General features: G+C 37.2%; 1 protein-coding gene across 2 annotated transcripts in view; it reads left to right on the top strand.

Annotated features, from left to right (window-relative positions):
• Positions 1–22125, top strand: part of ADCY8 (adenylate cyclase 8) — a 123261-nt gene that overhangs the window by 81623 nt on the left and 19513 nt on the right. For both annotated transcript variants that reach the window (XM_027900121.1, XM_027900120.1), the window contains 5 exons: positions 6251–6351; positions 13732–13933; positions 16766–16855; positions 18200–18372; positions 21233–21314. In XM_027900121.1, the coding sequence (XP_027755922.1) occupies positions 6251–6351; positions 13732–13933; positions 16766–16855; positions 18200–18372; positions 21233–21314 (648 nt within the window). The remainder of the gene's footprint in view (positions 1–6250; positions 6352–13731; positions 13934–16765; positions 16856–18199; positions 18373–21232; positions 21315–22125) is intronic.

The raw sequence follows: 22125 nt of genomic DNA, 5'->3' as shown, positions 1-22125 counted from the left end.
TTTTTCATTTTCTTTCAGTTCTCAGAAGCTGAGATTGAGCTAGAGTTCATAGTACATGGTGTCATGATACAGGTGTTATAACGCTGCAATGACTGCATTTCACTGTTAGAAAATAAGTACTCTGAGCAAACTTGCCTTCTGAAAACAACATCCATTTCCCATGTTTCACTTGCTGTTGAGTATAAGCAGTTTTCTGTCAGATGACAGGTTACTTTGGCACTAGCAATGATTGAACATGTTAATAAACTGACATTCTCATTAAAAAATATATCTATACCTACATAGATATTTTCCTTTCTTTTAGTCATAGAATCCCTCTGATATCCTCTAGGCAGCTGTTTTGTGTAATTCAAGTCAATACTAATTTTTCAAGTCTTTGTTTTAAACATCCTTTTTAAAAATTTGCTTCTAAGAGGTCAGTATTTTTTGTGTCTTTGTTGCTTCTCAACAGCACTATGATCTCACTAGTTTCTATTTCAGTCTACATCCAGATGTAAGTTATAAATTTAAAAAGACAAGGCAATGGGAGAATGTTCCTTGAAAGCTGATGGCACGGGGTGAGGTTGCACAGATCTCAAATAATTTCATTGACTTGTATGCTACTACAGTGCAGCAACAGCAGGTCTACAATACGATATGCACCTGACTGAAAAGAAATAAAAATAACGGGGAAGTGGAAACGGAGGCTCACTTCTCCATCATCTCTTTAATCTCCACTGGAAAACAGACTTTTTCACTTGACTCATAGTAGACTAGTCCTCAGGAAGTCCCAATGGTAAGAGCTTGAAATATATCTAAGGCCTTATTGCATAAGCAATCCTGTAGAAGGAAAAGGAAATGTTATAGGGTTTTTTTCAAATTAAAATATTCCATTTTCCCATGAGGATATTTACAACACTGAGACACAAGGCAGAATACACAAAGCCAAATTATCCACTAATAATTATCTACTGAAACAGAAGATATGAAGACATTTCTTTCAGTGCAGTCATCATGCAAAGCTAACAGGGATGCAGAGGAAGAGAAATCCAAAAGTGCCAATATCAATTATCAATTATCAGCCACAAACAAACAAAAAAAAAAACCACCAAAAAAAACCCCAAAAACAAACCAAAAAACTGCATTACCACAAAACACAACTATAAGAGAAGTGTGGATTTCAATTTAAATTCAATTTAAGCAGAGAAAAAAAATGAACCATGCTTTAACACAGGTCAGATTTAAAATATTTACAAAGGTTTTAATTGCATCTAGATGGCAAAAGGTCTATTTAAAAGTTAACATTTTTAGTAGGTTTGATACATTTTCTTCCCAGTATGACATTTCCAACAGAAAACAGCGTTGCAGTGTTTGGAAAGTGATGCTTTTGTTCAACATTTTCTTAGGTGTTAATCCCCACCAGTAAACACAGGTAATAGAAACACAAAATCTTTCCAGTAAAGTTGACTAAATCCTCTTTCTGTTCTCTAAATTAGGCTGGTTTTTCACATTTCACAAAGAAGTAAAGTTTTAAAAAGGATCACCACTGTTTTATTTGCTCTGGCACATTTGATCTATCCAACCTCAAACAGTTGGATAGCTGCTGGCCAGCAACCTCCTTGCTTCTGTCCAGGATGCTGGGTCATCATGAGTATGCTCAGACAACGATGGTGAATGCAACAGGATACAAAGGGATGATGTGGATTAAGGAAAGATGAATCGTAGTGTCCTCTTTTTTGTAGGCAGGAGCAATGTCTGGAGGGACCACGTGGTAAATGTCCCTTCCCTCCTCATTTGCCTGTGCAGTAATTACAGATTTGTCCTCATAACCTTGGTGTTTAACCACAGTCTACAGGCAGACATGAAAAAAAGCAATATTTGAATCATTTTCCTACAGAAAGTAGCTATTTCCCCCATGATATCTTATGTCACTACCGCTTTCTTCCTGCCCATTTAGGAAACAAACCAAACTCAGGTTTGAACTGGAATCTTGTAAAGCTCTTCCAGCAGCCTTTTTTCCTCTGTTCCCCCCACCCCTAACATTTCAGTCTGGAACTATGGGGTTTTTTTCCTGGCCATTAACATTTTGCAACTGCTTACCTGACCTTCTACACCAGCATCCTGAGCTGTTCCCTGCAGAGTGGCTGATAGAGCAGACAGTTTGTGTTTAGTGCCCTCCCATCTCCCACTGCTGTTCCCGTTTGCTGCCACTCACCTTCCATTCAGCACAGTGACAGCTTGAAGTCAGAGGGAGCTCTGGAGTAAAGTAACTTCCCCCCCATAGACTCTTGTGCCCTCTCATTTAGCCGTCATGCTTTCAGGTAGAGCTGGCATATGCCTAATACTTATTTCTGTTGTCTGTAAGTACCTCTTACCCCAGACTTTACAGTTTACAGCAGGCAGAAGAACCAGTACCCATGGCTGAGACACTGGCCAAGAAGTGTTCACCTTGTTCAGTGAGAACTGTGTTAGTGTTCTGTACCTCAAATGACAGAGAAGTGAATAACCATATGAACAATAAACTGTATTTCTTCCTCCTGAATTAGTAACAGGACTATCATCATGTGCAATCATGGGGTGACCTGAATATATCTGAAATGTCATACTGGACTTCTGTTTAAACAGTTCAGATTGGTTTGGGATTTTTTCACTATTAAACAATTGCAGACATCAGGTTTACACTGGTAATGAAATTTCTGTTTTCCTTCCTTTGAGATTTCAAAAGGTTAGAAAAAAATCCCAAAATAATTCTGGAATCAGCATGCCCAAAACTACCATGGAGCGCAGATCCTGGTTTGCACTGATTAAATAACCGGTATATCACATCAGTTTAAGCCACTGGGACATCATCCCAGTCTTCTCTTATTGCTCTATGTCCTTCTCAGTGATAGAATAAATCTGTATTCCACAGCAAGCAGTAGAGGTTTCATTACTGAAAGGATTATCTGCTTGAGGCAGTATGCACATTTCCACGTGAATTCTGTAATTCTCTGTTTTTCATAGGAGTTGTGCACGATCCCCACCTGGTACACTTTATAGATCCTTCACTCAAATGGACTAGTCATTACTAACCTTTATGTCACTCATTATCACTTTTATGTCATGTAGAGACAATTCACTGTCAGTTTTGCTGGAGGTTCTTTTCACAAACAGCATGTAGGCTGATAGAACAACTCATCACAGGAGAGAGCTTCTGATAGTAGCATGTAAATATATTAAGAATTTCCAGATATGTAATAGCTAATAAGAAAAATATGATACTACTTCAAACTATTTCAATAATTAGAAGATATCAACATGATTTGATACATGATTTTTACCTTAATAGCAGTGACTTGGAAATAGCCATACCATGTCCTTTCTTATAGGATAAAGCATAAGTACAAGGCAGGGAATTTACATGCTTGTAGAGTTTTGTTAAAAAAAAGTTTCCAGGGTAAAGATTGGATTAAAGATGAAGACATTCTAAGTTTTCCTGCATATTTGTGTCTGGATTATAAACCAGACTTGTCTTAGAGCTGAATCATCTATATATTTTCTGCAAGATAAGCACACTGAAAATATCAAAAGGACTTTGAATTTCATAGTACAGGTTTTCTTAGTTCAAATATTAGACCGAAATATCTGGGTTTCTCTGTTTTGGAATTTCTGATGAGTAAGGCAAATAAAAATTAAATGAGTAGAGGAACAATTTTGTTATTTCTGCATGCTGTATTCCAGCAGACATGGACGTTACCTCCTTCCTTCAATCCAAAAACTTCGAGTTGCTAGGAGGTCTGCAAGAAACAGTGGGCAAACTCTTGATTGTTCAGCAACTTTTAGATCTGTGTCTACCCCTAATCTTCTCTGGAGTTAATTTCTTCATCTGCCTTGGACTTCTTGATACATCTTTTTTTGTCCCTCACCTGTACTGCAGAAGCTTTTTCACCGTTGCTCTGAAGATGAAAAAAACATGGTCTCCTTTTTCATCCATAAGGTCCTATTTGAGTCAAAATAGCAGTGAGGATAAGCCCAAAAACCTTCCTCCCCAGTGCATATTTTCTCTAGGTGAATATATGAAGCCTCCTGTATTACCAGTGCTCCCCTTTCAAAGAGCTGAGAGAAAAAAAAGGAGGGGTGGGGAATAAGCAGCATCAATCAGCAGAGGGAAGCTTGGCCTTTTCTCACACAAGCCCAGTTTCAGCCAGCTGACTGGGCAAACCAGAAGGTAAACTGTTCCCCCCCCAGCAGTGCAGGTGAATGGCTCAAGCCCCACGGGAAGCAGGGTGAGCCTTCACTAAGCCATGAGCAAGTCGCTCCAGTGCAGGAAGGTCTGTGGGAGGTGCAGTGAAGGTTCTCATTTCAGGTAAGGTCACAACACGATTCTTCCTGCCTCTCTACATGGCTCCAGTTAGCTACATGCCTCCCCACGCCTTTTGAAGGGCCTTGAGGCTTAGTCAGTCCTTCAATTACTTATTCAAGTCATTAAGGGGTAGACTGCTACAGAACTGCCATGTTTATCATTTATGTCAGTGCTGCCCAGGGATGCCCACAATTCCTCAACATAATATTGTTACTGATTAGAACACAGCATCCATCCTTTTGACATAATACTCAACACAGCAGGCCATTCTATGTTTGTGTTTCATTCATTTAGTTTGCTATAATTTCCCTATGGAACAGTTGGGATTTCATGGTATATTTTAGCGAACACACCTTTCTTTTTCTCTAATCAAAAAAATCCCCGGTCTATTATTTACGCAGACTGATGAAGTTCTATTTTCCTGCCCATGAAATCAGGGACAGTGCCTCTGTGCTTCCAGCATCAAAGTGAAGTGGAATTGCCTGTGAGCACTATCAAAAATAATGTTAAAGTGATACTACCAACAGCAGAGACAAGGTATAATCACAGGAGAGGAGGACTCAAAATGAGAGACATCAAAAAATAAACCCTCTCTCTTACTCATAAGAAATGGGAGTAGGAAAAAGAAAATCCTTTTTCCCATTTCGGGAGCTTGAGACTGCTTTGACCAGAAGTTTATACCTGAAATGAAGTTCCTACCAAAGGTCCAGGTAGGGAATACAGCCAAAGTCTAGACTGGATCTTCCTTCAAGAGCAAATTAGCTAAAAAATCCAGCTCATAGCTGAACTCTCTCAGTATTTGTCCTTGACATATTTCTAAAGTGCTTTTACTTTTTATCACTTATAATGCTTTCTAGGCATTTATAACAGCAGTTTGCCCTGTTTCCAAATTGCTGAGGGAACATTGTGATATCTCTGACTCTGATTTCCTTTTGTTCCATCCAAGAAACTCTTAGACCCTTCAAAACTGAAAGAGCTTAAATAAAATGGAGTTATTACTGGGGCAAGCCTCTGTGGGATTTCTTATAAGTTGAAGGAAATTTAGTGGTATACATATAGGATAAAAAAAATACAAAAATAGGTCTATGGACTATTCTTCATCTTCTGTAAACAACTTTTAAGGAGTTTAACTGAATCAGCAATGATAAATACCAGCTGATGACTTGGTTAATGTTTCCACTTTAACTGATTCACTGTGGTTTTAGGATGTATCTGTTACTCCTTTTCTTGATAATTGCCATAAAAAGAAATAGCGTTTTCAGTGGTTTGGTATGCTGGAGAAAAATACTTTTTCAATAAATGTTAATAATAATGCATTTCAAATAGTCTTTTGCATAATAATATCTTCATTTTCCCCTTGGAGAATGCCCATATTGCCAAGTTTCTGCAGAGCCCCTGAATAAATTAGGATATAGAGATCATGACCCACATCCCAAATAGTCACAGAATGTCCAAACTATGTACTTTTCTTAAAAAAGAAGAGTTAAAAAAAAAAGAGTGGCTTCAATTCAGCCAGCATGGAGACACCTCTGTGCCATCATGCATGCAGATGACTTCAGCGTTTGTCTTCAGGTGAAGAAACTTGTTATTATTTATTTTATTAAGTGCTTAAATATTAAGTATTTAGTATTCTGCTCAGCAGCACGAGCTACTAATATCTTCCTGAGGCTTTTCAAAGCGAATAATTTTGAAGTAGAAAAAGTTTGTTTTGCAAATTACAGAGTTTCATTCTCTTAGTTAAAATATTGTACCAGCTTATTAATAATTTATTTGTTGTGTTTAATTTTATAAAACAAATTCAGGTTTACTGATTTATTAGCTCTTCATGCTACTTTTCTCGACATCTCCCATATACATCAGTCTTTATGAAACTACTGCATGGGTTAACAGCTAATTTACTCTTCTGTGTTTGTTTTTTTTTTATTCTAGTATTCTCAAATGCGGGATGAAGTATTCAAATCAAACTTGGTGTGTGCATTTATTGTTCTTGTATTTATCACGGCTATCCAAAGCTTACTTCCTTCTTCCAGGTAAATACAGAAATATATCTCAATACATCTTTAGGCACTCTTGGGGAGACAGCAGGATAGTGTTTCTAGAACTGATGTGCAATGAACTGATAAAATCTGCTCGTACCCCAAAAGTGTTTGGTAATAATTTTTGCAATATCAACGACTTTTGTGTCACGTTTTCTGCAGCCTCATGTTTTCAAGCTAGACAGCAGCATCTACTGTTATTATGATGTTGTCTTTTCAAGTAGAACAACCACTGAGATAAGTGGGAGCTTTGGGTTACAAAAATTTGACATGATGTGCCCTGGTGAAACAGGATCCAGACTTATAAAAGTACCTCTTTGCTATGTGACGGGTATCAGTGACTCTTTTGGGTTTGTTTCATACATGCTATGTAAGAAAATTGTACTCTCTGTTGCTGATAAAGTGTGTTATCCAGCTGAGGGAAGGCAATCTTGTGCTGTTAACAAGCAAGGAGGTGATCTGGTAGATCTGTTTTCATTTGTTCTTTTCTCTGAGGCTCACCAAGCAACAGCTTCCTGTCAAGGTGACAAAAATGTGACATAGATGAAACCTCTGTGTCCTCATTTCAGAGTCAAACCTATCAACTGGCACTTTTGTCTAATGTTTAATAGTGAGCACACAAAAGTGTGTGCAGGGACTGAGGTCAGTTTTCTAGAACAGGACTGCCAGTATAAACAAGCCTCTGGTCCCATTTGGTCTTTGATAGAGCAAGTGCTAAAATTGAAATGCCCAGATGAACATAATTCTCAGATGGTTTCCAACATTCAGACGAACCTTAACTTACCACTGACAGTAGAGTAACTTTAAAAATATTTGTATTAAGAAATAAGATATTTATTGTGATACAGTAATGCAGCAACATTCCTTGGATCATCTCTGGAAGACCTGATTCACCAGGTTCATGTCTAAGAACACCAAGGTGGTGATAAGGTGCAGGCAGGCAACTACATTCTATAGCAGTGGCGTCCCATATGTTTTGTAATTCTCACCTGAGAAAATACCCTGATCTTCTGCTGTTCCTTATGTGCCATGTTGCTCTGCTACTAATAAGTTTGCCTGCTTTTTTAAAGTTCTTCTCCCAGTACACATTCAAAATTCTTCGCTTCTGGTAGTTGGTTTTGGTTTTTTGGTGTTTTTCATTTGCTATTTTTTTCCCTCAATATGTACAAGAAAATTTATGGATTTGATTAATTTGATTTCCAAAAAGATTTCTGCTGCTATGTCTATCAAAATATATTTTTTTATAACTGGACAGGTTCATCTCTGTTAATTCTGGTGCTGTTGTGTGTCTGGTGTCATTGGAATTAGGGGGAAGGAGTCACACAATCGCAATACCTGCAGCTGCCTCACCTCCTGGTTTTCTATCTTGCCAGTAGTCTTTTCCCTGCGGACCTTTATGTCTGTAAATGTTAAAGAGGCTGTAAATGCAAATAGGTTGAAAGGAAGATTAGATAAATTCCTACCAGAAAAGTTCAGCAGAGGTTTATAAACAAAAATATGGCCTTGGCCTCAATGATGCCCTTAAAGGTTGATTGCTGGAACTAGGGAAGATATTTAGGGAAAGGATATTTAGCACTCTCCCTTTTGTGAGAGAAATTTTGGAGTCACATGGGTGTTTTATGGCTGTTCTTATGTTCTGCCAGGAGCTGAAGATCACTGACAAGGCTTAAGAAGAAAAATTTTGCTCTTGATTTTTCAAATTCTGATACTCTGCTTCAAAAAATGTGTTTCAGTTTTTAAAAAGCATGCCTGTCAACAGATGAGCAACCCTAAAATAACAGGATAGGAGTTCTGAGTGAGAAGGTTTCAATATGCTTAAACATATTGAATGAGAAAATAATTTGGAAGTTAAAATTTCCTCAGTTCCAGTTCTAAAAGCAACTCAAGGTATGAGCAAATGAACCAACTATTAGAAAGTAAGACAAGATTTGGATTCAGAGAATCTTTCAGATAACTGCATGATCACGTTATACCTCTGGTAGATATCAGAGAAGTAGCACAGTGATAGTTTCTATGAAACAAGTAACTATAATTCTCATGCAAGAGTTTTTCAGTGAATGCTTCAGATTTCTGTTGAACAAGGATGAAATTTTGTATTTGCTTAAGTTGATGTGAGAGGGTTTTTTTTCAGCTGAGTATTTTGGTGATTTCTGAAAATTTAGTGAAAGAAAACATTATCTAAATCATCATAAAACATATCTTACTAAGATTCTTCAGGGAGTTTCCCAGGTAGCTTGTCTTAGTCTGTGTGTTGAAGAAGGGAATCACATATGGGAGTCTCAGAATTTTATCTCAGCTTACATCTATCTCCCTAAGGATAAACATTTGTCCATTCATACTTTTTCGCTGACAGGGCAGACACATCACTGAATTTAAAAATCTTTGCAATAGTTTTCATTCTTTGAAATATTGAGATGGGTAAATTACTCTAAGTGAGATAAATTAATGCCATATTTCTACTGTAATTATCCTCTACCAAACCATTATGTTAAATTGCCAACCTTGCAGTGATTCATCTGCTCCATCTGAGAGGCCTGGGAGTTTCATTCATTTCCTGCAATGAACTTTTTATATGCTCGTAAGGGCCACAGATCATACTAGAGTAGACTACTGAACTACTCTTATTTCTGTCAGTTTTTTGCTGGGTTACTCCTGTGAGGGGAGAAAAAAATATTTCAAACTGTTGTTCATTTTAAATGCCTGCATCTTCTGCTTTACATAAATTTTCCTTCTAGTTCAAGCCTTAATTTAAGACTGTACATGAGGAAGAGGGAAGACAAAAGCTCATCTCAAACTTCACTTGATCTTGGCAATAAGGGAACCCCTAAAGAGAAAACCATTTGGTCTTGAATGTCTTCTTGAGTGAAAGGGGAATTAAACTCAGGAGTCCTAGTTCTGATAGCAGTTCATGGACAGACGAGTATTATGTTTTTTGTCCAATTCCTCTAATCTTGTCTATATGTTCTGTAGTACTTAATCCTATCAGCATACTGCCAACATCTTAGCACAGATACTGGATTGGTCATAGCGCTCCAACTTCAGTTTTGTTTTTACATTTGTTTACATTTGTTTTACAGGCTTAAACAAGAGACAAACCCATCAATCTTCAGTTGAACAGATACAGTAGAAGAATTTTTGTTGCCTATATATTTATTGTGAACAAATAAAAGGCCACAGTTTCTCAGGCACCTGACGAGTTTATGCTGAATTTCAGATTTATATCCCAGATTTAGGTCTCTAGATGATCCCTTTATAGTACCTTAATTCAATAGTATGGCTCTTACATATAGAGTTTTGCAATCCAAGATAAGAACTCATGGTTTGTGTCCTCAGGCCTGACATCTTGAGGCTTGATCCTAATCTTTTTCAAGGCCTTAATTTGGTTTCATTTAGAGCTGGATCAGGCTAGGTCAGCAGAATCAGTGGGGTTCATCTGCATATATACACTGTCTATATATATCTGAGATATAGATAGGAACTATCAGTTCCAAATCAGATCTCAGTCATCTGGCTCTGTAAAGCAGGAAGGCTGTTGCAAAATGCTGCTGAACTGTGGGAGACTGAAGGAATTGATCTCACACCGCTGTCTGTCAGTGCAGTGTCTATAACTCAGGTTCAAAGAACAGCCACAGGAGAATGGGTCAAACAAATAATTTCAAGGTGCCTTCTATCTGCATAAATCTAAGAGACTTCTGTGCACTGAGGTGAATTGTAACCTAAACTACACAGTTCTCTTGCTGAGGTCTCTCGGCTCCCTTGACTAGTTCTCCCTGAACATATTGTCCAGCTTTTCTCTGGATTTTTGGACTGTCCCTCCCTTATCTTTCAGAGGGCTGTAGCGCCTCCCCCATTAAGACAGGCTGAGAGATTTGGGGAGATCTTTCAGAACCTTGTAGTACCTACAAGAGAGGGACTTTTTACAAAGGCATGTAGTGATAGGAAAACGGGGGATGGCTTTAAACTGAAAGAAGGCAGATTTAGATTGGATATTAGGAATAAATTCTTTACTGTCAGGGTGGTGAGGCTTGGGAACAGGTTTCCCAGAGAGGTTGTGGATCTCCCATCCTTGTAAATGTTCAAGGCCAGGCTGGATGGAGGTCTGAGCTCTAGTGGAAGGTATTCCTGACCATGGAAGGGAAGTTGGAACTAAATGATCTTGAAGGTCCCTTCAAACCCAAACCATTCTATGATTATATGATTCCTGCTTGTTTTCATAGTCAGAAGCTGCTCTCAAGACATCATTGGATTGTGTCTCTTCTTGGTAACTTTGGGACTTCCAGCTAGTCTTGAGAATCTTCCTGCAAAACTTTTAGTTGCACAGGATGAAATCTGTTTCTCCTGCTCCAAACTTTGTTTCTTCATTCTTCACTCTTTCTTTTATTTATTTATTTATTTATTATTTTATTGATTTATTTTACTTCTTTTATTTAACTCTACAGTTGTTTCTGCTGCATATGTTGTTCCTTCTTTCAAAAGCAATCTTTACTTCTGGGTCAGCTACCGGAGAGCATGGGACATTTAAGAAAGCATACGAAGTGTCCTCTATTCAACTCACACGTAAAACTTTGACAAATCTTGTTGGAGTGAAATGCTGACCCAAGTGAAGAAAACTTTTCATACCAATGGTAAATCATCAGAACCGTGTCAAAGCTGATATTACCACATGGAAGCTCTCAATGGAATTAATGTGTAATTCACCTGGGAACAGAAGTTCCATGTTGATATTTTCCACATTTTATTTCAATATGTTTAAGATATAGTTTAGTTCTATGAAAAAATATAATCTTATGCAGATATATCTTACTTATGGAAGTTCAGACATTTTCCAAATGAAAAAGCCTCTATTAGCAGTAGCCTTGTTTTCTGTCTGTTATCTTTTTAAAACATTTTCTTTTCTGGACTCCTACATTACAAATCTCATTTATTCTGATGTTCTGAGAGTAGTAGCTGTACATATAAGCCATAACTGCATTACTGTGAATTGGTTTGACTATTGCATTTTGTTTAGAAAATCTTATACTTTGATCATACTTCTGTGTTGGCTTGATTAATTTTAGTAGGTGATAGACAAGAATATTTGACACAAATTGCATATTATTCCATCCTGATACTTTAAAGGAGGCATTATCTGTTCAGACTATCAGAAAGGAATCATTTCTAAGCATATATTGACTTTAAAACCACCAGATGTAATGTACCTGAGTTTCAATAATAACAGCTGATTTAAGGCATTAAAATTCAGAACATTCTTCTAAAGTTAGTGTTCAAAATTAAGCAGGCTAACATATACAGGAATACAGTTCTGCACTTAAATCTCTTTGAAAAATATGCCTCCTATGTTATTTATTTCTTTTCTCCCAACATGACCAACATTTCCCCACATATACACTGACTTATACCTACAATTTTTTTTTTTAAAAAAGTTGCTTTTAAATATAAACATTTTAATTTTGCCTGTTTTCTAAAGTTACTTTCCACTAACATCAGTACTGAGAGGAAGATGTCACAGTGTTCACATAAAATACCCAGTGCAACTTTGGTGTCTCCTTAGTGCAAATATTTTTGACTCTGTTCATTAGTTGCAAACATGGCCAGAGCTAAGAAATGACAGTTCCAACACAGACTTATTCTCAAAGTTGTCCTGCTATGTCCATGTATCCTCTCCTGCCATTAAGTCAGGGGTGTTTCCTTTTCTCCTTGACCACATATCTATTACACTGTGGTGAAACTTTACAGAGTGAAAGCTGAAATTAGAAGGTTCAAACCATGGATCTGCATTCTGACCTCTATGAGTTTAGCATTTGCTCTTCTAACCCCAAATTCGAATAGTCTGAAATTGAACAGAGTTTCAGGTAGGTTGAGATAAAGTCCATTCATTTTTGGGCAGTGGACCTGACTGACCTACTGAAAACTGATGAAAGAAGAGCTGTGTTGATGTTTTCACTTCCATTTCCACTTTATACCCCTAAATTTGTCTTACTGTAGGGCATAAATGTACAAATAGCTTTGCACCCCACCCAAAGAGAAGAGGGATAGGTGATCTGTAGCAAAATCTAAAACTTCATGTTTTCAGTAAGACAAAACATGTTTACAGAAGTATTAATGAGAGAGTACAGCTTACCTACAGCCTGGAAGTGCAGAATTCTCCCTGGAGCACCCTGATAGTCCACTTTCAAAGACTTTTTTCTGTGAGACATTATGATTAAATCACTGTAGAGTACTGGCAAGTATACAACTAGGTTACTAGAAATTTTAATTACTTAATTCAAAGCCTAAAGGTTAATCATCCTCCTTACAGTAAAAACCCCAGGGAAAGTGGAGTGAGGAGGGGAGAGGTTTGCAGGAGCAGTGGAGCTACTTTTATTTTGTATGGATTTGATCTTTGGGGGGAAAGACAAAGAAGGACAATGACAGGCACAAATGGGGACACAAAAACTTGTGAAGTGCTGAGTACTTTCTACTCCACAAAGTAAAACAATTTACTGCATTTTTCAGCCACACAGGATACTTGATTGACTTCAGGTCCCATATTTAAGCAAGAAAAAGGAATAAATTTAGAAAAAATAAAATGAAAGTTAGGCTAGAAGATATTATGGTGTTTAACAGTACATTCACAGACATTGAACAATTCTGCATATGAATTTATCAACACTTGATTAAAGATCACATTTACAAAAACATGTTTATAGGGTATGCCAGGCAATGGGTTTTATTTAAACATTTGGATTATAGAACACTTTTGCATATGCTTTATATTTTGAAAGATGACCATGAAAACAGTTCATGAATTATTTTGCTTTTTTAAGAAACCAATGAGATTCTTAGCTGCAGGTGACTCACTATTAATTAAAATTAGGGGAATCTTGCATTTCCCTAATTATTATATCCTGACTTACTCCAGAAAACAGGCTGCATTACTGTACTCACTTTAGACAATATGACCCTCAGTACAGAATGAGTTTAAGACATCTGTGATGTGATGCACACAAAATAATACTCTACTAAACTGCCCCCAAACTAGTCTGAGTGGAACCAGCTCATACAAACGTGGCATCAGGATCATACAGGCTCAGTAGAATTCCTCTGAAAAAAAGTAGGAGACAACTGAGTACCAAAAGGAAGAACGTTCCTGACACTTAGATAGACACACATAGGCACTGGTTTGTTTGTCCAACAACAGTTTTCTCAGCGAGAAACCATGTGAAGTAATGGCAAGGTGAACAAAAGTTTGTTTTCTCTTGTTTTTTTCCTGAGACTAATTGTCTCAGACTTATGACAACTGATATTTCCTAGTCTTACCTGTTCACACATTTATTTTTATTAGCAGTGCTTTGAGATTTAATGCTGGATTCTTCTTTTTTTTTTTTCCCTTAGGGTGATACCAATGGTCATTCAGTTTTCTATTCTGATTATGCTGCACTCCGCCCTTGTGCTGATCACTACGGCAGAGGATTACAAATGTTTACCCCTAATACTGCGGAAAACTTGCTGCTGGATTAATGAGACCTACCTAGCAAGGAATGTCATTATATTTGCATCCATTCTGATTAATTTTCTTGGAGCCATCATCAATATTGTAAGCTTACAGGGAACCAAGGAATATTATATAGGAAAAGATGATTTATGAATTATTAAGCTTGCTACAGGACTTGTTAAATAATGTGTCTATAAACCAACTATGATTTAGATAATTAAAAAAATGGTAAAGTATCACAGCTTCAGGAAATTCAATACATTGCTTAACCTATGTATTTCTGAAATATTTAATTATTTCTCCCTCATGAGGATTATCTCTTTGTAAAACCTTTTTTCTACTTTCTATCCACCCTTGTGAACCATTTGCAATTTTCTGACATTCTGTTATACTTTTTAAAGACTGTCAAATAATGCTTATAGTTATTAAATTCCTCCTCTCAGAAGTTTTCAGATCATCTCACAGTTCTCCCATTAATTAGATTACTAAAAGAAAAATTAAAACTATTACTAACATAATAATTTTAAAAACTCCAATAGAGTCCTAATTATCCTGATGTATTTAGCAACAGGAGAGATCTTTGCATAAATTAGGCAGATTATAATGTCAGACAACCTGGCAGGTGCTGATGTCTGAGCCAAGAATGTGGTAAATGTCTCACTGATAGATTAAAAGTAACATTTTCATCACTCTTTTCTCTTGTTGGGCATTTTCTGGTCATGGATGTAGCAGTGTTTTTTCATCTGAACATTATTATTTATAAATATTTCATTCCTTCTAAATGAGACCAGGAATGTATTTAGTGACGGTAATAATAGTAGCAACCAGGACAACACAACCGCAGCAATAATTATCCTAACATAATTAAAAATAATTATTGTTATATCATTAGAGTAAGCATGCTGAGGTCTGATTTCAGGGGTTTGCCTTGGTTTTTGCTAACAGACATGAGATTTTATTATGCTCTAGTGTTGTCATTTTTCCACAAATTAATTCAGGTGGCCAATATGTGAGGACTCAGTAGCTGCCTGGGTTCTTTAGTGATGCCATGGAGTCACTGATAGGAGAGTTAATCAGAGAGAGAAGAATCCAGCCACTGATTTCTGTCCTTACAGAGAAAATATAAATACAGTAAAGACAGGAAGTTCATTTGGGCTGAAAACTTCCTGTAGACAAGGATGGTGCTACATCACAGTAAAAATCACTAAGGATTGTTATAGAATTTAGAGGTTTTTAAATCATATTTAACATATATATTCCAGGAAAGATTTTGGCAGAATCAATCTCGCTCTTGAAACAAGGTGATCTCTAACAGACTATCCATGCCCAATATGCTATGGAAATGTGACAAGATTTTCCCCTGACTTGTGGATTATTTTTTTAAGATTGTGCGATCTTCTGGAATGCCTAATCCAAAAACAGTCAAAAGAAAAGTAATATTTTTTATTACCATTCCAGTGGGTTTCTATAAAGCAGTAAACAGTTATATTTATTGTCATATATTTAGACTGTCAATGACTTGAGCCACTGAGTCCTGACCTTCAGAGGAAATCAGAACATTCCTATAACCTCATTAGTTTATAAGTCAAAATTCTTATAAAATAATGAGTTTTTTTCTGAAGTGACATGCATGTATTTAAGAATAGGTAATGTATCTCAGCCTTGCAGCTGCATGTGTCCACTGAATTCAAATGCAGCTGGTTGGAGGGGTCCAAGACTCAGACACTTTCTAGAAAGAGCCATAAGTCTTCCTTTTTACCAGGGGAGCAATGAGTCTTTAATTTCTTTACATCAAGTGCATTCTTATTGTTATAAAATTAAAATAAAGTTTCTGATCAAGAAAGGCTTTAAAAAAACCACCTGTAGTGGTTCTTATGACACTCTGCCCTGCAGAGAGGTGCTGTACACCTCATAAACTTTCAGAAGGTACCATTAGCTCTCCAGTGTCATGGAAGATTGCACAGCCAGAGTAAGTAATACTGCTGCATTGCAGAGGTGACTGAACTGCTGAAAGAACAAACAAAAAAGTTCCAAGCTCAAAATTAATTAGAATTTAATTATAAGAAATTGGCCCTCATTAAACAAATACTGTAGCTGTGTTTGAAAAAAAAGGACCAGTGAACTAGCTTGTACATACCAGGTTGATGAAATGACCTAGTATAAACATCCAGATTGGATTAATATATGTAACAGGAGACTCCATCTGCTTTAACAGTCAAAATATGACACAATTAATAATTTTTTTCCTGTGTTCTAAGACTGTAATACATTGCAACTTGACCCTGCTATTTTGTTTATGTTTAATACCCTGTGTTGGAAATACCATTAAAATGAATGCAGATCATAACAGCAAAAGGCAGTATTGTATTATCAAACCATTGAATCATGAATGAGTTTTCATTCCTTTCCATTCTAAGCTATTCTGGGACCACATTTTGTTTTGGTACAACCAGTTCTGCATGATGCCATGGAAATGAAGGATAGATGTCCCACATCCGGAAGGATAACATAGCAATGTAGCAGAAGAAAACTGCTTGCAGACAAGGGCACTCATGCAATCTAATTTTATGCTCCCAATTGAATAATTTCTCTGTAGTTTATGGCAAAGTCTAAGTACTTTGAGAGAGTAATTTTTAAGAGTCCAACATTAGTTCTCTGAAACTCCCAGAGGAGCTCATCTTTCCACTTTGACAACCAGTGAGCATAGGGAGGTTATCAGATACTGAATGTCTGTAGCATGAATAGCTCTTCCCCTTCCATTTGACCTCCACAGTATGTCTTTTTACTGTCCGTTTAATCAGTCCTTGGTGTCACTCAGGGAGCTGGCATGGAGAGCAGCAGGTCAACCAGTTCCATCCCTGAACCCAGCCAGCCACAGAAGCAATTAGTCGCCAGTGCACGTTATAGCCCTGATTTTGTTTTATTTCTTCACAGCTATGGTGTGATTTTGACAAGCCAATAGCCCTGAAGAACCAGACGTTCAATTCATCTGCTTCTTTTACAGACATCTGTTCCTGTCCTGAGGTATTTCTGAGGGTACTTTTGAATCTGAAGCATGGATACACAAAGGTTATATGGCAAATATTATCTAGAATGGATGACGTATACTGCTGGTGGAATTAGGAGCTTCAGCACTATGAAGCCGAACATTTCCATCTATCCATATGCTGATACGAAAAAGCAGAGGCTGGTTACAGAAGGAATTAATCTAATGGGGTATTACAACCAAGATTCAACCTTTGAACTTCAAACAGAACCTTTATGCTGGAAACACATTCAGCAATTCAACAAACATTGCAATAAAACACAGTACCAAAGCTGTATGAATCTAATGGAGAGCAACATTTCTTACATGGCAAAACCAACAGTCAGTCTGCTGTGGTTATTTTAAGTTTGCTTTAGGAGCAAAAAAAAAAAAAAAAAAGTAATCATCTCTAAGATGAGCAAGCAGGCAACAAAATGAATGGGTTGGTCATGTGTAGATAAGAGAAGTATGTTATTTAGAAAGTCATATGGCAGTGTCATGATACTACCATCAGTATGCTCTAAACAGCAGGGATGCAGATTTTCCTACAGGGAAGCTGTACTAAAGAAAAACTGTACTCTGAAAAATGAATACTATCTCTCCTAAAGCTGTGTGATAGGAGGTAATTTTAACTACATTTGGGCTGTGGGTGTTGATGTTGCTATTTTAAATCTGAACAGCTCATGACCATGATTGTCTCTCTTTATCCAGTATCAGCTGCATGGATTGCATTTGACAGATGAGTAATCATTGAGAAAAATGAGACAATTAAGAGATTAGAAAATGAGATATGAGTAAAACTTCCAGGCATTTTAAGAGAGTAACTTAACCAAGCAAAACCTGAAAAAAAAAAAAAAAAAAAAAAAGGAAAAAGAAAAAACCACACAAATCTGTGGCTTTATCTACTCTTAAAAAGTAATAATATCATTCTCCCATCCTGATTAATGTGGGTCTTGTGGAAGTTCAGAATCCAGAGGAATATAAATTTCTTTCTCTCAGTTGACTTTTCATTAGCAAACTACTGCATGTAGCATCTATCCCTTTCCTCTTTTAATTATGGAGAATGCCATTTCCCCTATAATGCAATGACAGTGCCATAAAGGCACAGAGAAAGATTTTTGTTGGCATGGAGGTGCCATGTAAAATAGAGAATTTGTAATTTCACATTCTATTTTAGCAAACCCCTTATTTTCAAAGTGCCCTGGACCCTAAGAGTACCTAGCTGAGCAACGAAATACAAAGCAATTTTTCTATCCTTTAGATCACTTGATTATTTATGTAGATACTTATGAAAATATATAATCACTGATCACTGAAAGTAAACAGTGTTGTTTTCTGTTCAGTATTTTGTCTTCACTGGTGTGCTGGCAATGGTGACTTGTGCAGTCTTTCTTCGTCTCAACTCTGTCCTGAAGCTGGCAGTGCTTCTCATCATGATTGCGATCTATTCGCTGCTGACTGAGACCATTTATGCCTCCCTTTTTCTGCAATATGACAACTTTAACCACAATGGAGAGTAAGTGTTCACAGCCCCCTTTAGGAACTGCTTTTTCACAAGGCAATGGGTCAAGTCTTGCCAGACTATATGTGTGTTGGGTAGCCCCATAATTAAATACAGTGATGGTTGCAAGAGGCAATGACTAGTTCAAAATGATTTATAATGTGATTCCTTCTCAAGCCTATTTATTAAAATGTTCATTTCATGAGGACATTTAAATGTTGAACAGGATTTGTCTTTTAATGTCTCCTATAGTCTATCAATGCTGATTAAAAATATGTATTGCAGTGTATATACATTGGTTGCTTCTGTTCTTGAAAGCTCCAGAGATACTGATAAAAACTTTCACCTCAGTTTAAGCAAACAGGAGTGAACAATTGGTTTTTTAGGGGGTAGGGTTTTAATTGCATAAAATCCAATCTATAATGTGCCATTGTGAAAGACAGAAGGAACACAGGGATGATACTGTGTTTGTACAAGGACAGGCTCCTCCTCCCAGGCTTCCTTCCCAGCAAGAGGAGTTGAAGAGGAGAACAGAAGAGACACAATAATTTGCAGAGTTAGAGGTGCAATAAGTGTTGCAATAACTGAATGTAGAGAGGCAGTGATTCATGTCATGCAGAAAGACACTTCTTCAGTCTTTGATGCTTGACCACTTTAGTATTGCAGTTGCTTGGGCTTGTAAGTGTGTGCCAAACAAAGATCCTCAGAATGGCAGAAAAGCATGGATTGGTGGTGCAATTAGTTCTCACAACAGCCACATCTGTACACAGAGTAAGGCTCTGCTTGCATATCTTTCCCTACTAGCTTCTGACAGTAGCCAGGTACTAGAAATTTGGGATTGTAATTCCTTTTTCTAATGCTAGTTATCCTCCTAGAGACATATCACATATTCACAGCAGGCCCCAGCTAATTATGACAAACAGCAACAAGCAATATTTTGGCTAAGTTACAAGAAATGGAAATCATGATAATTGTCCTTAACCAGGCACACATTTTTGTGCGAAAATCTAGGAGAATTCAGAGTAGTCTCTATTCTCTGTGTCAATGAAACTATCCAGTGACTGTCAGCATAGAAGAGTAAGAAAGAGACAGGAATACCCTCTGGAGTAGCCAACAGCTCAGGGTATAGAGAAATCAGCTGAGATGCTCCACTCTCAAGACAAGGATGTGAACTTCAGCTCTGACATTATGGAGCAAGAGGAACAAAGCTGTATGCCCAGAAACTTATGTGTTTGGGTTTTTTTTATCCATACCAATCAGTTAATCGAAAGGTTTTGCAAATCCCTCCAACACTCATTTAGCTGTCGTGGCTAAAGCTACATCACCACAATATGCAATAACAGGAGATTTCATAACTAAGACCTTTGAGGCTGTTACCTTTACCCAGTGTACAAGGAGTCTTCTTGGAATGTATTCTTTTGGAGGTTGTATTTTGTACAACTTCAAAATAGGAAACATTTGAATTCCAACATACTTGCAGATGACAAGGATGTTTCCTGCTTGTCTTTTGCTCTATACTGATGACTCATCTGATAGCAGCACATTTCCTCACAGTAAATTCTTCATTAGGACCACAAAGTCAGTTCAGTTATCCCTCTTACAAGAAAGTTTTCTTTTGGTTTAGTCTCCATCAAGTTCTGCTCCTTCTTTCTCTGATTTCTCTAGGAAATCAGAAGTCCTTCTCTGACAAATATCACCTGATGCTTTTTTTCAAAATTACTATGGAAAATGGATTCAATGTCTGGACTTTGTTTTGTTCTTATATCTCAAGGTAGACTAAACAGTGCCCCAAAGTGTCTTCCAACTTCTGGTTCTCATTTACTCATTCATCAACTTTTTTTCAAATCTTTGGGCTTTACAGTTTCCTCATTTTTTCTCATCTCCATTCAACAAACTCATTGCCAAGTGTCAATGTTCAATTTTCTTCCAAATTTACTTCTTTATCCTTATTTTTACTGTAAGGTTGGCTCTACCATTTCCCGACCCTCCTAATTTGTGTCTCTTCCAACGGGAAACATGCTTTTTTTAAAAAAAAATTAACATACAGAGATACTTTCTTAATTTTTTTTTTTTCATATATAACTTCTCTCCATATTTGAAAGTCCCTGTTACTGCTTTGATCCCTTTTCACCTTATTTGGTCACACTTTCTTCATGCTCCACACAGAGCACCTGACTTCATACAGATTTCATACAGCCAGTACGTTCCTGGCGCATCTTCTTTGCTTCCCCACAGTCTGCAAGGGTTTCCTTTACTTCCCTTGTCACAGGCAGACAGCTCTTCTCTGCTCTCCTCTCTGTGGTTAATTAAAACCAGTCCTAACTACTGTTTTGCAAATGTTTTGATTCCCTTTTAAGCCACACTTCCTTCCTGTCATCTTCTCCAAACCTTTCTCACAATGTTTAACTTTCAGCTCCTGCCTTGGGGTTCATCTTTTATCTCCAGGCTCATTCCCTGGGCTTTTACTTTCACAACTTGGAAGTTTCCATTTTCCAGGTCCAGCTTCAACCTTTCCCCACCAAGATCCTACCCTCCTGCACTCCACAGGGGCTGTGGTGTTCGTGGCTGCCAGGGAGAGACTGACTGACACACGGCTTGCACATCACGTTGGAAAAAGAGAGCTCACCACCCTCTGTGTACCTCCTGTAGGCTACAATTTAGCTATTTAAGGCTTGTGTCTCCAAACAATGAGCACTCCAGTTACACTCCTGTTCTCTTGAGCTAATTACTGCTAAATTAAATTTTCAAATACAGGGGATTTTTTTTTAAAGAACAACAAAAATTATCACAGTGACTTATGAAGTGAAACTTCTGAACAATGACAGCACTGAAAAATCAATAACTGTGTTTTACTTTGGATTTTTTTTTTTTCCAGCACAGACTTCCTGGGTACAAAGGAGGCATCTTTACTCCTGATGGCAATGTTCCTTTTAGCCGTTTTCTATCATGGTCAACAGGTAATGCAAACATTTGCTTTAACCATTCCCTCTATTCCTTGCAATTACAGGATGTGACAATAATTTCAAAATACCAACTGCCTTTTTATCCACTTGAGCAGATGACCTTTCACAATTTAATAAACCATATGCAGGATCTGATTAAAGAAAGACCACATCTGACACTGCCTACCAGTCTTAAAGAACATGTGCAATATTATATTCAACAATACAGAAGTTATATTGCATTTCATAAGAGAAACTGAAGGAACAAACGGGATGTCATTCATTTTAGACACATGCAATTCTGGAAGCACTGACAGTTTCAGTGCACTTGAGTAAGCATAAAACCAAAATATAGAAAGGGATTAACAAACAGTAAATAATAAAATTTCTGTGAAATAGCTCAGTATGTTCATAAAGAAAAACCAACAGAAATTAAGAAATGAAGAAAATTTGAGTTAAGCACCAATACTAACTACTTTTTGTCATGGACCACTTGCAAGAATCCCTTCACATGGACCTAGATTATGACCAGGATTTGGGAATGTCAGAGCTTTAGGACTGATATACTTGAGGAGGAACTGAAAAGTGAATCCATACATAGGGCACAGAGAGAGTCAATTATGACAAATTTAGTTTAAAATAACAAATGCATTGGTGTTTTCTTCACAGCATTTCTGGCTCTCAAGCTCTGGGCTGCTGGATGTCAAACATACTGACTTGAGGCAGTTTCTGTTCACATAAAGCAATCAGGACCATTGTATTAAAGCAAGCAGCAAGCTTTTAGATGTTGTCCAGCTTGACTAAAGATTTTCCCCTCAAGAGCATT

The sequence above is a fragment of the Empidonax traillii genome, unplaced genomic scaffold (genome assembly GCF_003031625.1).
Source record: "Empidonax traillii isolate 1590-97213 ecotype Southwest subspecies unplaced genomic scaffold, ASM303162v1 scaffold711:size593479, whole genome shotgun sequence".
NCBI lineage: Eukaryota > Metazoa > Chordata > Aves > Passeriformes > Tyrannidae > Empidonax > Empidonax traillii.
Note: the sequence above shows the minus strand (reverse complement) of the source record. Positions and strands in the feature narration are given on the sequence as shown.